The 17906-nt window shown below is 38.5% G+C and overlaps 1 protein-coding gene across 1 annotated transcript in view; it reads right to left on the minus strand.

The window, feature by feature from the left end:
• LOC138185890 (neural cell adhesion molecule 2) overlaps window positions 1–17906 on the minus strand; it is a 311634-nt gene that overhangs the window by 38199 nt on the left and 255529 nt on the right. The window contains exons 4-5 of the mRNA XM_069125212.1: window positions 7095–7205; window positions 5574–5777 (exon numbers count right to left, since the gene is read on the minus strand). Of these exons, the coding sequence (XP_068981313.1) occupies window positions 5574–5777; window positions 7095–7205 (315 nt within the window). The remainder of the gene's footprint in view (window positions 1–5573; window positions 5778–7094; window positions 7206–17906) is intronic.

The raw sequence follows: 17906 nt of genomic DNA on the forward strand, positions 1-17906 counted from the left end.
GCTAAGCAAGGGTTTCTTGCTATTATTTATGCATACAAATCCTTATTGAAATAATAAACACCGTTTTGAATATTATTGGTTAAATATAAATTATTCAAGAGAAACGTTTATCGATCATTGATTTCGTTCAAATATTAATTATGAACGATAGTGTATATACATCATAGTGGATCGGTGGTTTTAGTGTAAAAGAGTTATCCTAAATTGAATAATGTAGAAATAGTAATACCCTCTGGAATCGTCTTGTTGAACCACTTGTTTTTAAAGTAATTGTATCTCGAGATAATAATTTCTCCAATTCTGGTCCGATTCATAAGCTTCTTAATATTCCGTTTATCCCCCATCTTCATTCCCGGCGCATTATTTTCGGTGCATCTCAATTACTCGTCCAATCGATCGTTCTAAATTGAATTCGTAGCTTGCTCCGTGGAAGAGACTCTTCGTTGGGAAGAATCGCGAGGGAAATGGTGACCTCGAGCACCGGAAGCTTCAATTAAAGACAGTCTGCTCTTGAGAGTGCGATTTGTCGCGATGGTAAAATAATAGTGCTCTTTACCGCCAGCGTTATGGTAATTTAACGAGGTAACAAACCGCTTCGACTTCATGGAAACTTTCCCTATCTTTTTCTGCGTGCTTCTTCATAACTTCGAATCTCTTTTTATCTAGTACAGAACAGTTAGAATCATTCATCTTTAATCGGTTAAAATTATAACAATAGTATCATAATAGCCAATTCGCAACTTTCCATAGGGATAATAACGAAACTGATCAATTTGCAATTTTTCATTGGAATCTTATGGAATTTTGCCAATTTATGATAGTGTGTACTTTCTGAAATTTCAATGATTCTCAATGTGATATATGGATAGAAGCTTTCTCTTCTGCGTTATATATTTTTTCTATATATCACCCACTTTGATTTCTTTGCTACAAACTTTAGTTTTTAGTGGTTCCAGTATTAAATAAATTTCGACTTATCGCGTACAAACAGCGATATCTAGCCATTTGAAAAAGTTTTTACGAGTGAATGCGATAAACTACTGCTCGCGAGAACTTTAAAAGCTGGTCGTTTAAACAAATGGTCAGCCTGCTACTAGTAAATTTTAGTAGTATGTTGGAGACATTTCTAGGATAGATAATAGTCAGGCTGGTAATAAAAAAAGGTTCGTACAACTGATGGCGTAAGCATTGCTCAGATGGGACAACAATGTTTAAGTTGGAACCTCGCGAAATATCGAATCTCAGTGAAGTTGCGGATTCATTAGGATGATTCGTCCGACACCATAACCAGTTTAGCAGTAGAAGCGATATTGATACCAACGATGCTAATCCCGACTATGTATCAGCACCGTACATCTTCTCTTTAATGAAGCTTCCCGATGAGATCTCGTAATGAATTTTCACATGACACATCGAACGGTGGACGAAAGTTTCTACAGACGAAACGAGCAGTCAATAGGAAAATGACGAATTCGATTCATCGATATCTTCGAAGATAAATTTTGTATGTAGGAAATAAACAACAGAGAATTAATAGATCGAACAAATGAAATTACGCAGTCTTCCTCTTCGCATCGTTAAACGACGTATTTTCAAAGACTATCTCACGCGTTTCTAATGATCGTAACGACCGTATGTGCTACAGAAATTCACTGATAATTTTCAGACGTAAGAGTCTTGAAACTATAATGGCAAATAAAGTCATAAAGATAGCTAAAGGGAACGAACGGGAAGTTTGTAAGAAACTTCCTTGCCATAATAAACCTACATAATTTGACTGATAGAAACATGGAAACTTTGTTTCTATCCTTACAGTTCAGTCATTTCAACATCGATCGATTTACGACCTCATGCACAGAATGTAAGAAAATTATTTTCACGCACATTGAACGTGCCGAAATTAGTCATAATTAGGTTATTACCACCGGCATAAATAGAGTCATAAAGAAAATTGCAAGGAACAAACAGGAAGCTCGTAAAAAGCTAGCGAATAAAGGATAGGAGCGAATGACATTGGCTACGTTATTACGAACGATATTCCACCGAGACTAGAACATCCGGTGGCGTAAAGTCGCGCCACGACAATGTGAAACGCCAGTCTGGCATTTCACTTACCACTTCTGGCAATTACACATGATTAAATTATTTAAGCTTTGCTGGATCGAGAAGCTATAGCGAAACAGAGTGATCGGAATTGTTGCGTCCTATGGAACTGATTGCTTCCGGAATGTTTAAAACTCTTGTTTAAAATGCGGTTCAGATTAAGAGGAGTTTGAAACGGATCTCGAAACATATTTTCGATATATATACAAAATTTCTAGCGACGATACTACATAGTAATATCTGATGTGCTCGAGTTTCTCAGAAGTCAAATCGACTAGGCTCTATTTTTTCTGAAATTACAAGACATGATAAATTCATCTGAAATCAAATGACTCATTTCCTACAAGTTGTCATGATGATCGATCTAAATCAGAGTCTTTGAGATTCGAGTCACGACATCGTCGAGATCTAATTGATTCAATTCTAAAAATAGTTTTTCGTGTTTCAATGTCATTATCATTTCGTAATGGCGCAAATATACGAAATGACGTGCTGTACTCCTTTCATTCGAGTGCTTGAAAAAAATTAGTTGATCAGCAGAGTTTCACAGTTTACCATTTGAGAGACGATCATTTGGGAACAGCGAAGCGAGAATGGTGACCGTTGGTAGGATTGAACGCCGAGAAAACGACGTAGTAGAGTCTACTACACCGGAAAGGGTCAAACTTTGTTTAAGAACTGGGTGACGTGGAACGAGGCTATCAGCCAGAACTTTGCCATTCTCCTAAATTGCGGCACGATCTCGCGGAACTTGGTGCGGCCAAAGACAAGGTAATCTGGTCTAGTCATCTGTTGTGCATCGACTCCGCTCCTAGCCGAATGTTCCGCTTATCGATAGAACCCTGTTGGACCCTGTCAGAAATAATTGTTACCAGCGTCCTCGGTATTGGGTACTCGAACAACAGGGTTCGGATTGTGGCCGATTGATTGTTCGGAAGTTCGTGAATCCGTAGCAAATTCGACCATTCAGCACTTTTTAATGGAATTCTTGCCGCGTAAAAAGATTTTGTTGTCTCTATATTTCCCGTCAAACCGTATATCTCCGCTACAAAAAAAGTGCAAGGTAAAACTTTGCGTAACCTAGTTTAAGATCTACTTAGCCGCTAATTAGGGGCTTGAATTCAGTTGAAAGTCTTCGTTTGCCGATTTACAGGCCGAAACGTTAATTTCAAGAGATCCTATTTACCGCGGGAAGAATACATCGTTCTGGATAGACCATTTAAAAAGGATCTCCATTGTGCTCCGTTCCAAAAAATATGTGAGATTTAAAATATCTGCTCTCTCCGATCAGATTCATCGGCCATCGTTCCCTTTAACCATTTTTGAGTATCATCCTTCTTAAGTATCCTCAAACGATATGACGGTATAAACGGTATATCAGTTCTCACTTTGTTTCCAAGAGGCAAAGGCGAGGAGTCAGCTAGATCAGAGGTCGTTGAGTGGAAATGGTCACTTCCTGATCCGTGAACGTTATCGGGGAATATTTTAAATCATTGTATAGATAATCGAAAACCTTTCCAAAGGCGGAAAGGATGAAGCAAAAGGACGAAGGGTATCTCGGCAACCCCATGAACGTAATTCATCCTGTAATGACCACGCCCGTGGCCACGTCCTATCTCTCGTTTCCTTTACGCACAGTGGCTGGAAAATGGGTTCGGTCTTGTAAAGAATATAGGACGATCCCCCAGAGGAAGCTCCGAGGATCCCCGTCCTTGTGTACTTCCTTTCAAAAGATCTTATCGTTCATCTTGATTCCAACCTGACGCGTAAGCTTATTATTTCTCGTTACGCCCTACGTTTTATTGGCTTAACCCGTGATAATTTAGATTCAAAAGATCGGTCTTGCCACCGCGGTCACGTGTCTTGAATGACGAGCGAACAAGCTTCCCATCATAACTTCTGTATTTTTTGTTCTCCGTAATATATGTGTGGGATGATTCAATTTAGGGGTTAGAATTATGGATCTAGGGGTCGGTGATAAAATCGAGATCAGTATTTCTGTTTTACTATTGGATTTTTCGGCAAAGTTTCTGTAGAACGTAGCGAGATTTAAGAGAAACTTGACTTGTATCTTTAGGAAATTGGCAAACAATACGATGATGTATGTATATTTATTATTGTAGGTATGGTCAATTGACTGCCAGCTGTTATCTTAGCATTCGAATACAGAAGATATTTGTCTGTCGAGTAAAGTCTTCGTCTACTTTGAATCGCTTGACTCGGTCAAGTGTGTTTTATTTGTTTTAGAATTGTTTTAGAGACGGTGAGTCTATAATATTGGGTTGTTCGAAGAGCTCATCATGGAATTTAGGAAGAATTTGAAGGTCTCTCTTTTGTTTCGAGAATCACACACCTTGTACTGACCAATGCCACATGTTTTTCATTAATTGGGACTTTTGTTGGTAGCATACCTTTTTTATAAAAGTGCACAATGAATATGCAAGATATAATAGGCTGATTAAAAGTACTACGAGCTCTCCAAACAACTCGATATTTATTGGATTTCTGAGAATCAATCGGATCCTCGATGTTGTTCAGAGGTGGGATCGAAGTCGATCTAAACTTCGTTGCTCGCTCGGTGGAAACTTCATCTCTGCCCATCGACAAGGTATTTCGCTCGGATTCCGCAGCGTGGCACGCGAAACGCCACTAGAAAAATGGCCATTGGCTTTTCTATTATATCGATAAACATCTCGCAGCGATGGCTTGTCAATAGCAAAGCGCTATCGCAAAGACGTGCAGTAGCGTCGATGGAGTTTCATCGCGGCGAGAAATTTCATAACCCAGTTTTTCTTCCGTGAACAACCGCATCGATGTCACTTTGTTCAATAAGTTTAGTATTCGTTCGTTTGACGCTTGGTTTTAACAGGCCGACTTATAACCCGTTTGTTTATTTATTACGATCGATATTTTACACGATCTTTCGGATTTATTATTCGCAGGATATCAAGGAGCAGAAATCAAAATGTTTTTTGTGAAAAGAGAACGACAGTGAGAAATAGGCGAAACGTCGTAAACCGGGTTTATATTGGCAGTTAAATTCGTTTATTTCATAATTCTACATTTCTTCGCTGTTTATTCGTGATTTAGTTGAAAGATTAATTCATTTTCTTACTAATTGATTTAATGTTGCAATCAAAGGCATCGGATATTTAATTATTACGAATTAATACTTTGTTCATGTATTTACATCCTAATTACCAAATTCTAATCGTTATTCTGAGAGTTTCGAATCTTTACAAAAAAATTTCTTTAGTTTTATGATTACCAGTCATTTCTGACATATCGTTTTTGTTACACTCTTAAACTAAATGTCTTGTCGAAAGTGTAAAACTGTCGCTAAACGAAGTACGAACTCGTATTTGCGACTATTACCTGATGCCGCCAACGTTTCTCCAGTTTACGATAGTTTCGAGCAAAACCAAGCATTCGGGGAGTTTTTATCGTTGTGACCGTGGGGCGATACTTACAATTCATGTCGACGTAAACGGTGGAGGAGAGCGGGATGGACCTATTGTTATTCGTTGCGTTGCAGGTTAGCATGGAGCGGACGTCGTCCCGTCCTAAATTTTTTATAACGAGCTCGTTGCGCGTCACGCCGTTCCTCACTGTTACGGTTTTGTTGCTGACGAGTTTGTCGTCGCGGTGCCAGGACACCGTCGGCGCTGGCTTACCTGTGGAAACGCATCACTTCCATTTTTCACGCAATTTTCAAACTATTTCCTGAATTTCTTCTCACTGGGAACGAGAATTTTTGCCTGACGGTAACATTCTGAAAGGTAGCAGTGGATCGTAGTTATGAATTTTATTTTGTTAACGATTCGCCCCTGTCAGCTAAAAATTGCATAGAATTGTTCGTTCGTTTCGTTATTGTGTTTTAGTGGGAAATATAAAAAAAATTCGAGATTACGTCGTAAAAATCATTTACAGAGAAGAATTGGTCGCGAAGGGCGTGCAATATCCGCGACAGTAATTGAAATAAATTGTCACGATGATAACTACCAATCTTTCACGGTAACACCAGGTACTTTAGTCCGTAAATCGTACGTAATGCGTGTTTACTGCGAATACACATGAAAATTGTACTGCCGTAGCCTATTTTCCACGGTTTCCCGGTATTTTAACCCTAGAATCTCGTAAAACTGTAGTTACTTATCGTTTCTTCTCTAAGTACACAATACCGCAGTGCAACGATCATAAATACTATAATCGAATTAATTTGCTTTCATGCAGAGTAATCTCGAGCATAGTGTACTTTTATGTACTCTTTAAATCACTGCCAATTTTCTTATCTTTCCTCGGGCTTAGTACTGTGAAAATGTCTTAGACCATCTACGTTGCTAATTTTATGATGGAAACTAAATATATTTTAAGATACTCTTTGTGTGTATTTTCAGAATTAGAAATTCCTTAAAAATTAAGCGTATCTAACAAAATCATTGTTGTCAATATTGAAAACAATCGATTTAGCATTGTAAGCTTCCTAAGACATAACTCTACTACAATTGAATTATTGTCCGGAAAAAGCAAGTTCTTCATTCACGAATCTCTTATTCTTTCATTCACTGTTTTTCTTAGAAACATAATTCTTATAAATAAATTATATCACATTCGAAAGAATTAAAAGCAATCTCTATGCAAATGACTGATATTTGTTATCTTTTACTTTCAACATTATCGAAATTTCTGTTTCGTAATTTCCCAACTCGGAAAGCATGAATTTCGTTTAGTAGATACTCTAAGACCTTAACACAGGATTGTATCCATTACTTGGTAAAGGAGCTACCTAACGTGGCGATTAAAATGAATTTCTGGACGTGGCCAGCGTTCCTTGCCACATACATGAACACTGTCACGTAAATCTCGTTGCAAACGAGGCTTCAACGATCCACGAAAGCCGTGCTCGTTTTTGGAATTGCAGCGGACGTTCCAGCGGCCCTCTCGACCGAACCACGGGAACACGGTGCGATGTGACGTTACATTGTACTTACCGCCGTACACGTCACAGTAGAGCCGCAGAGTGTCGCCCTCTATGTACGGACCCACCATAGAGTTCCGTGCGATTCCGGAATCATCGACGATCACGATTTTGTGCGGCGGAACTGTAACACCAAAGCAAACCACCGAGCATTTACCACTTGACATCTGTTAGAACGAGAAAATCCTAGATATAAAGACATTGATGTTTTGGATACGTATAGTGCTTGGGCAAATTCAGAATTCTAAAATTTCAAGTAGAGTATCATTCAAAATGAAGAAATTCCCAATGCAATACATCTTTGGAACCGATATGTAGAAATTTGTATCTTGGATATATCCAGGATCCTGAAATTTCTAGTTGAATGTCATTCGAAATGAAAAAATTCCCAATGCAATACTGTGTTCGTACCGATATAGAGAAATTTGTGTCCTAGATACATTCAGAGTTCTAAAATTTTAAATGAAGTGCCATATGAAACAAAAGAGTTTCCAACGCGATGTATTTTTCTATCGATATAGAGACATGTGTGTCTTGGATATACCAACAATTCTAGAATTTCTAGTGCAGTACCACCTAAAGTAAAAATATTCTCAATGCATTTATTATTTAACGTTGCATTGAATATTTTTATAAGATTACAAATATATACGATTTACGTACAGAATGCTAAGCTTACTCTACGATCACACCTTCGATTTCCCAAATCTATGCTTAGCCACTCTCATGCCCTTCGCTTCAAACTTAAAGCGGACGCACACAGTCACGTAGAAAATTCCGCTACCCCGAACACGTTAGTATCCAACGTTCCAAAAATCTCACGGACTTCGAATACACAGTCTACCTTGAAATTCCCTAGACTAGGAGTAGAATCGCGTTCTAAGACCATTCGAATCGCGAGCAGAGTCGCTTGTAGGGTTCGAAGATCGCGCGACCCGCGTCTGGCAGTTGCAAGACGGAAGCTGTCGTCATCGAACGGAGGCCGATAACGCGAAATTGGTATTGGAAGATCGCGGCTCGGATACCGCGACGCCATTAAATTGGAATCTGAAATCGATACGGCGCGGACTCCTCTCAGCTCTTGCATGGAAAAAGAGAAGATCCGCTGGCCAACGGTATTGCAGGGAAAGTAATTGAAAAATTACTGCCGGGAAAGTCGATCCGCGACATTATGTTGTCGTTCGTTCGTTCGTTCAGCTCGTGGCTCGTGGGTTTGGATGACGTTAACCTCGTGATTCTGATAAATGACATGGGAGGAGCGTTGGGAGGACGCGCTATTTATTGGTATTAGCTTTTGTAGCACTTACTGTATCATAATTTCACGTGGTACGTGTTATACAGCGTTGTGCGTAAGTCTTGGTTCGTTAATGGTACTGCTCTTACCAACGCAAATTAATCCGTGAGCTTATTTTTAAGAAACGTTTTTATGTATCGTTACATGGAAATAGGATTTTTACATATTATCGTAGTAGTAGTTTTTAGTTTGTAGTTTCCTTGGTTTATTCTGTTGAAAATGCTACCATAAATGGAGCCTTGATCTCAATAGGAGAGAACATATATGGAGGCGATTAGATCAAGTTGGAAGAGAAAAGGAAGTCAAGAACGGATATCAGATTTTTGAAATATCGAAGAAGGGATTTTATCGTGGAAGCAAACGTATAATACATAAAATATTAGTCGATACGTTTCCAGATAGATACTCATTTTTTAATAGAATACTTTTCTTGAGGTAGACAGAATTAAAATAACACTAATTGTAATTATGCTTGTATACATTCATCAGACAAATATCCATTTCGCAAGTTATCTTAAACTTTTGTATAACGGTGCACATTTCTCGAACCACCGGATATATAATCTTCGAGGAAATATGATGCACAACGATAATGTGCCTCCTGGCTTGCGTCTTCGAACACGGTGATACATCGTCGTACACTAACTTTTAACTCGAAACGTCGCTTACAGGAATTGCTGACGAAAATGCTATTAATTCAGCCATTCTTGGCTATTTATTTGGCACAAAAATCGTTGTTCAACGTGCTGTACTTTGATCGTTGAGTTATATCGTCTCGCTGTGAAATTAAGAATTTCGATCAACTACACCTGTACACTTCTGTTCAAAAGTTACAAGACTTTGTTTTACTTCTCCAATTCACCAGCATAATACACGCTAGATACTTTCATCGTCATCTACAGTATCATGTTAAATGATATTTCTCCACACGTTTTAACGATTACTTAATTTTCCCGGTTTTATTGCAAATATGATAACTGTCCCAAGATTTTTAAGCGATTTAAGTCCTTTTGCGATGAAATAAACACTTTCCTCTTACTTTGTGTCCCTTCCAGAAGATTTAGAGTTTCACCCTATATTATATTGAATTTCAGTCGGATTTATTCCGACACAGTAAAACGTGGTAATTTAATTACAGCATTAATGAGTTTCCTGGCAGATTTGCGATGGGCTACGAACCGCAACGCGCAAGGTAACATTAGGGGGATCGATTAACTGTCCCTTGTAACTCAGACTATTTGAACTGTATCAGCGGTGTTCCAGCGGCAGTCGCGGTACGCCCACCAAGCCAATATTTGATTGTTTGAGCTTGCTTGAAGAGTACGTTAGGCGGCATTGATATTCTCTCTGATAGACGCAACCCTCAGAGTCTGCGTAATGTGCGAGAATAATCCCCGTTACAAGGTTTTCCAACCGATAAACCGATCGACCGAAACACCAAATTCTATTTACACACATCAAATCTAAACCATTGCCAATATCATCTTTTCATCCTTCACAAGAATCTTTTCTACTTTATCCAACGAACCGTTAAATCTGAATTCCTAAACCAAGCAAGACCGAGTCAGTTTCTTTACCATTTCCCCCTTCCTTGTCGAGGAATACCAAGGCAGAATTTCAAAGACAAAGCTGACTCAGACAACAGCTTGTCTCGTTTCTCTAGTCGAGCCAGTCCGAACATCTCATTACGATAATTGGTTCGGCAGCTCGATTTTCGTCCGTTCGCGAAGCCGCGTTACGTCTTCCCTTGTTACCGAGAAAAAAGTTGTGAAACTCGCGGCTAGCCTTTGTTATCATGCAACAAATATTTTGTAAAGATGAGAGTATGCGTAAGATCAGGCAAATTGTCGCTGAGCATTGAACAGCTTTTACTTACTTGTCACGGAAATAACGAGACCTTCCTTTGTTGTCGAAGAACGACACTTTCCATTCATCAACGATAGATTTTTCTTTTTAATTAACGCCTTTCATGTTCAAATAGATACAAGTAGTATTTGTTAAGTAGTATCTTGCGAGAGTACATGATAAATCATTTTCTTTGAATTTCGTAAATATATAATTTATAAAATATGACAGAATATAAAGTTTATATTATTCAGACTGCTACTAATAATAATAAATTGTGTATAATTTCATACTCAGAACATAAAAATGCCAGAAACGCTACAAACTTTCCGAACAATCCAATATGATTAATCCAATATGATCTTATCAAGAATAAGTAAGTTAAAGACAAGTGTCCGAATAAGTTTTGAGCAGTAGAGTACGTACGGGTAGTGTACACAGAAAGCTTTGCCTCGCTACGTGTTAGCCTTCACGGATGCATGCATGCACGTGATGGAGAAAGACACACAACTGGTATAATCCGAAGGGCTAGCAGCGAGCAAAACAACAGGACTCGTTTCGACGAGCACTCCACCTTCTTACATGCCCCTCCAATTTAGACCTTGCTGCTGTTTCGTCCGTTCTCTCCATTTCGCGCGACTTCTTCCGAAGCTTCTAGTCTTTCCAACTGTTTTTCCTGTCTTTGCTAGCTGTTTTTCCGTTCCTTTGTTTGGCTGGAAATTGGGAGCGGGTTCTGTGGTTTGCTGGCTGTAGTTTTGTTTCCTAACTTGCGAATCTCTTCCAGAGGTTTTGTGGATGATCACGTCGAGATGTTTTTGGGGGTTCTCGAGGGCTGTTTTCGAAGATTTATTGCTCTTTAGGATCTCGTTGGTTGTACATAATATCATTCTTTTTTCGGTTGGGACTGGGAGTGGATCACAAGGATTACAGGTTGGAATTTGATTTCGTAGATATCGAAAGTGCCTTCGAAGACAGATTTATCGTCCTTTTCGTCTTATATGGTTCTACTCTATATGTTGACCATTTCAGAACTCTACCTCTTTTCTATTTTTCTGTTCTTTTATTCAATTGTGATTTAGAAATGAGTCGTGTGAATTACAAGTTGTACTTTCATCTTGTAAGTTGTAAGGGATGAAATAGAGAGATTTGGACTGCTTTCGAAGACTTAGATTTATTGCTCTTTTGGTACGTCAAAGGTTATATGATATAGGGATGTTTCCTACATTCTGTTCTCTTCGGTAAGTCCTTGTATACGCGTGAAATCTATTGATGCGATACTTTGTTCAGGATACAGAGTTTTCTATTCTAGTATCCGCTCGGTTGCTCCCCTCTTTCCTTAAAAAGGTTCAGTCGTATGATATATACGAGAAACTGATTCACTTCTGTGATACAAATATCCTGTGATATGAGAAGGATGCTCTCTTCTCTCGTGTCACACAAAGAATAAGCAGTTCTGGAATTATCTTAGCTGCATCGAAATAGCAATATTTCAGACCATATTTTTTAAATTCCTCATACATATACAAACATTCGCAGTCTACTAATTAATATTTCCGTACAAATTAATATATCCGTGCAGGAAAATCTGCAAAAATCTTTCATTAACACATTGAAGACATCGTATGAAAATATCATTTTCAAATCATATTCCAATCAGTAAATTTCAGTTCATCAATGAAGAAATATTTTATGTTGGAGCCAATTTCTCAGCTTTCTATACCATCGTCGCTTCAATTATGCATACGTTGAAGCGCAGCGCAAGGATACACAGTGCGTGTGGAAATATTTTCTCTAAAAGGCAGGACATTTATTGCCGGATATGTAAACGGCTTCCTTACGCATTCCGCGTCAGTTGCAAGAGCTGTTGGGATCAATATTCATCCATGTTACAGGCTACGCTCTCTGTACACGCGAATTTTCCAAAGAGCCGGCTCGGCCGTCCTGAATTTTCGTCGACTCCGCATCAATGAATACCCGCGATTCAATTCGTTTTTACTTTCGCGTTTCTCGATTCCATCGCGTTCCACATTCGTCCCCCATCACTTACCTGTTTATAGCGACTCTTTCCTTGCCATGTTCGTTTATTTAGTCGACAGGTTGCTTCATTAATTCCATTTCTTTGAACGGATCTTCACTTTTCACAGAATGTCGTTCAGAAACGGCGTTTTATATCTTTTCGAGACATAGGACCGTCAAACGAGCTATGACGCAGAATGCTATGCTGTTTGTTTCGTCAGGTGTTTTTATTTTAGAGATTATCAACATTTTTTATTCAATTTCGTTTTATTTCTAAAAGATATTTCGCCAATATATAATTAATTCCAATTAAGAATTAAGTTTAGATTAAATTGAAGCAGTTATCCTATCGCATGATCTTCAAATCTTAAGAATTGAATAAAACTTCTGTTCTTGATTTCTTCCTACTTTTGAAATATGTTTCGTAAGCATAATATACAAGTTCAGAGGTTTGTATTAAGTTTAGACGAAAAAAAATGAAAATGTCACAAAAAATTACGTAACTTGAGCTTTCTTCGATTTCGAAAAGGTAGATACATAGGATATTTTAACAAAGGGCAGATTATCTTGGTGTTTTAAATCATAATTTCCAGAAATACTTTTCCATAGTAGAACTCCGTTTCTTCACGTTGTTCCACGGTTAATACCAAATATCCCTCTAAACATCATCCAACAACGTATCACGTCCGTAATCTTTTTACGTTTCGATGGCTCGTAGTAGAGAATTTCGGTAAGATCAGGACACCCGATTCCCCAGATGTCGGTTCCCTCCTTTTCCCTTCGTCGTTTCTGCGAAAGCAGCGCCGATCTGGAAAGGTCTCCGGGACAAGATCTTGTCGAGATTCATTCGTGTTGGTTCAGACGTCGGACGAGAGCCGTGGATTCTTCTTTCCGTCGTGAAAGGGAAATAGAGTGTGAACGAATCTTGGGCAAAATGGGACGCCGCTGCAAGAATCCCCTGCTTTTTGGGGTTTCGGTCCCGGAGAAGTTAATTCAACGCAATGTCGTGAATTTTGCTCGGATTTTCTGCTATAGACTCTCGAAGGGTAGTGTAAAGATCGTTCCAGATTAAGCTGTCTTCCGTTGACAAATAATCTTTGACGAATTAGCACTACGTCGTCTTCGTTAAGTCGTCTTCCTTACAATAAAATACCGAATGTAATAATCTTCACCTTTTTCCAGCGAAGAACAACGCCGAAAATTTAGTCTTTTTGTTCTTGGTGGTTTGAATTAAAACGACGAATGTGGCGCAACAACGGCGATTATGAGATTGCTAATGTTCATGCGTTCGTGGGAAATTAAAATGTGCGAAAAATAAAATACGAAATATGAAACATTACGAAGTAACGTAGTGAATTTATCGTTTAGCTTCTATTTCACGAAGCTTTGGTTGTGTCCGCAAAGCTCTGAACTTGCGTAAACGCAGTTTAGTAATCGCCTGATTCGTCATTTCCAAAATCATCTTGTTATTTTATACCCTCCTAAATTTATTGTGAATTTCTATGATCTGTCTAGAATTGGCCATTCACGATATTGGCGCAAAACGGACGACATAAAAGTTTCAGAAACAGATGTAGTATCGTGTTATATTATTTGTCGTCTGGATTCTCTGAAATATTTATGAAACGTGTATTGTGAATACTTCGAACGGAACAACTGATTTTGATATCTTCCAAGGATATTTCGTTGGGATTCATTTATTCGTATAACACACGACCCATCGATATCAATATTACTGCTCGTGTGCTCGATATCAATATTACTGTGACTCGTTTTTCACAGCTATTCTGCACACGTTTCAATGTTTTGAGAAAAGCAAATGGAAAAGAGGTATACATATTGATCCGGCTGATTTCAAGACACCGAATCATACAGAGATTACTGCGTATTCCAGAGTCGGATAACATGTCTATTCCTCCGTTAAAACGATAAAACAGATTAATTAACACTGCCATTGTCGTTTAAGGAAATTCAGGAACAATAATTTTACATTATCTTATTTTGACGCATTTCTTATGGGGTCGGTTGTCGAATGACGAGTCTTTATGTTGAGTTATTTCATAAGTAATGTTCCTTTAGAAGACCAATTTTAATTATATTTACACTTACTTGTGGCATGTTAATTGCCATGTTAGTTATGATATGGCAGGTTAAGAATTATACTGGCGTAAGTCAATCATTCGGTAATTCCAATTTAATCATGTATTTCAACTTCTAAAAGTATCGTTCGTTTAATTGCATAGTTAACTACGTCATCGCATCACTCTGCGCACATTGAATTTTTTATGATCACAGATGTGAAATACTATTTCCAAACGAGTAGAAAATAAAAATTTCATGTTGGTGTAGCAGGAAGGTACGAGACCAGTTCCACATAGAAAAAGTGCTTTCCCAAGAATTCAAATATTCATAAACTTCGCGAAATTCCCCAGAAAATTCTAAACACACTTACTAACAGCAATCAATCCGGTAGATAAAACCTTTCCCGCTCTTTTATAATTCAACGGACAAGAAACACTCTGAAAAATGTATCATCGATCAATATTATTTCCATAAAAACCGGGCTTCTAAAACAAATAGGCAAGAAACCTTTTGAAAAGAGGATTATTATTTTATGTCCTCGCAAATAACAATTGATGTGTGAGCGATTATTATTATTATTGCTACAAAAATCATATTTCCGAAACGCTACTCTTGATGCGATTTAATATCTTCCTTTCAACGTAAATTCGCTACGACAGCAGAAAATATACTCGTCTGCAGGTCAACCTTCTTATGGATCGGACAACTGCAGCATTCAGAGGCTCGTAGGTGTCTTCTTCTCTTCGTCTTGGGCTTTCTCCTTGGGATAAGATTGTCCTAGCGTGTCGAGAGACCCACTTTCCGATTCGGTTGCCATTGGGATATAGAGCCAGGGCCAGTCTTTCCATCCGTAAAAGGAATACGAGCTGTGTTCGCGCGTAATAGAATTCTCGAAGAGAAAGAAAGCCGTCGCCTCTCTGCAAAAGGGAGAAACCTTCTGCTCGATAAGGAGTTTATCGAGATTAGATGGGAAAGCGTCGAGCGATCCAGTCGCGACGATACGTACACAAGGAATTAGTTTTGTATCTGATTTCACGCTCTCCAACATGGGATAATTATACTTGAACACAAGTTAAGTTCCCTTACGATCACTCGTCGCCTCCCTGTACTCGTACGACTGGATATGCATGATTTTCGAATAGAGATGCTTGATACAAACCCTCGTGGATTCGTGTACTTGCTTTGGATAGCAGGAACCTTTGACTCGGCAAACTTCATATCGACGAGTTGCTAGGAGCTTCGAAGGAGAGCTACACAAACTTTGATTCTCTGGAGTGTCTAATCTACGATGTTTTGATGATCCTACAGTGAGAGTTCCTAAACTCTTGTGAAATACCAAATTTCTGACTCGTTAAGTCGCGTTTGCGTTAATAGGTTGTTCTCGTATTACTTTGGTGAAAGGACTACGCTAGACTTTTATCGTCTGAGTGATTTTTATTATTAAAGACGATTAATGTACTTGGTAAAGAAATGTTGTGTAACGTTGGTAAGTATAGCGTCAAAGCAAAGATTAACAGAACAGGACGTTGTTAATAGGATAGAGAATGGTAACAAAGATTACCTGTCTTCGGAGTTGCAACGAATTGCGACACTTGCGAGAGAACTTCGAGAAAAAGCAGAAATGCGCAGACAGTATCGCAAAAGTGTTTTAAAAGTTTTCGAAGAAAAATCGTTCCTCGACAAAGTTAGATCATTAATTGGACGGTAAACAATCGTTTCACCTACAAATTCAGTTCGATTAAAAATAGAAAAATACACAATTCCAAGTCGAAGGATCTCAGATCGTTTCCGATTAATCAAAATGTTTTTCGCATGGTCGAACGACTCTAGGTTGATCTTCCAAAAGTTGGCCGGCAGAAACGGGGCTCTAATGTCAGGTTGATTTTACTAGAAATAAGATATTTTATGAGAAAACTTGGCTTCCGTCGAATATCGAAGGATTTTCCGGGGAATAAAGCAATAATAATAACATTACCAGAAGTTTGGTGAGCGATAGGAGGAGGATAGCAAAGCAAACCGGCTTAATACTTGACAGGAAACACGAGCTGGAACGGTGCAAGGCGCGTGTACCGTCGTATCGTGGTTGCAAATATGCAAATTGTGGAGGGCCGTGTTGCGAAACGTGGAACGCGGAGTCGAGCGATAAGTCTCATAACCAATCAGCCGGATTAGATTAATCCTTCCTTCGATGTCGTTTAAGTAAATTCAGCTGGCGATGAATTGGATCGGCTCGCGCGGATCATCCGCGCGACCAGACAAATCGAATCGCGTGAAATTCGTTTCGCCTGCAACCCGGTCTGCGTTTGTATAATTGAATCGAGGTACGGGCCTAACAGTCGAAAGTAAATCCTTCTAATCGATTCCTCGTTGATATACTATAACGATTGAGCTTCTCAGAAGTCAAACTGCTGTAATCTACCTTTCGTAAAAATTTTCTAATTTTATCGTCAGCTTTATAATTTATATTTATAGAAATAAGTGGTTGGTACGATTTGCCAAACTCAGTTTACAATTAAAAGGCTTGATTGAGTTATTGTGAAACCGACTTAGAGTCATAGAGTCGTGTCATAGAAATATGCATATGATAAAATATAATTGTAAAACTATTAATGTTCATTAACCGTGCAGAAGACGCGATATTTTTTCATTTCTCCGTGTCGTATTTTATCCACTCACCATTCTATTATATTTTTCCACGAATAACAAGAATAATAAGATAATAAGAATAAATTTTTAATTATGAAAATCGATTAGGCAAATCCAAAAATTTTTGAGCTTTTAAACTTCCTACTCGGCTGTGAAATACAATTTTAAAATACTCGAAGTGCGGTAAGAGTTGTATCGTTTAAAATCACGAAGTAATCCAACATATTTCGCGTGTAGAAGAATCGCGGGCAAGTTCCTCATGGGCGAAATTAGGGCGATGAAATGATCTTATTTGTCGGTGCTTCTTTAAAAATTGTTTGCCCTTAGTTGGAGGGAGTTTCAAGTAGTTTACATACACATGGACGTGCACACGTACGCGCACAGAGACGGCTATCCCGAATACGGAGCATTGAGACGACTCTATGCCGACGAAAACGCTCCGAAACTTTAAGCAAAATTGCTTTTTCTTCCTCGAAAGGGTCTCTGGAATACCGAGATTGACTAAAAGTTGTTTACAGTTTATCGCTGGCCAACAAAGATTCCACCTGCTTCCTTCACAAGCTTCTTTCAACGTAGTCGCTTCTTTCTCTGAATGGAAATTTCAAAGCCAACAAAACGGGAACTATCACTATTATGGCGCGATGTAAGTACGATGTAACGTTGAGACACAAATATTCATTCATCCAAATTAATCCTTTCGTACCAAAATTTTTAATTAAACGTCGAACTGCAACATTAGTACATTTGAAGACTACAGATGAGAAATACGATAGGTCATATTTCTTGTTTTTTCATAGAAACCAATTTTAGAATTCAATATGCTGTCGATCATCTCCATATCAAAACTCTTCTTTCGTTTGATTTTGGGACAGAATACGAATTTCACAGGATAAAAACTTGATAAGTACATTTTTGCCGAGTCTCTGATTTTAATACCACTCT

The sequence above is a fragment of the Bombus flavifrons genome, chromosome 13 (genome assembly GCF_040668555.2).
Source record: "Bombus flavifrons isolate JBK064 chromosome 13, iyBomFlav1_principal, whole genome shotgun sequence".
In the NCBI taxonomy this organism is placed as follows: domain Eukaryota; kingdom Metazoa; phylum Arthropoda; class Insecta; order Hymenoptera; family Apidae; genus Bombus; species Bombus flavifrons.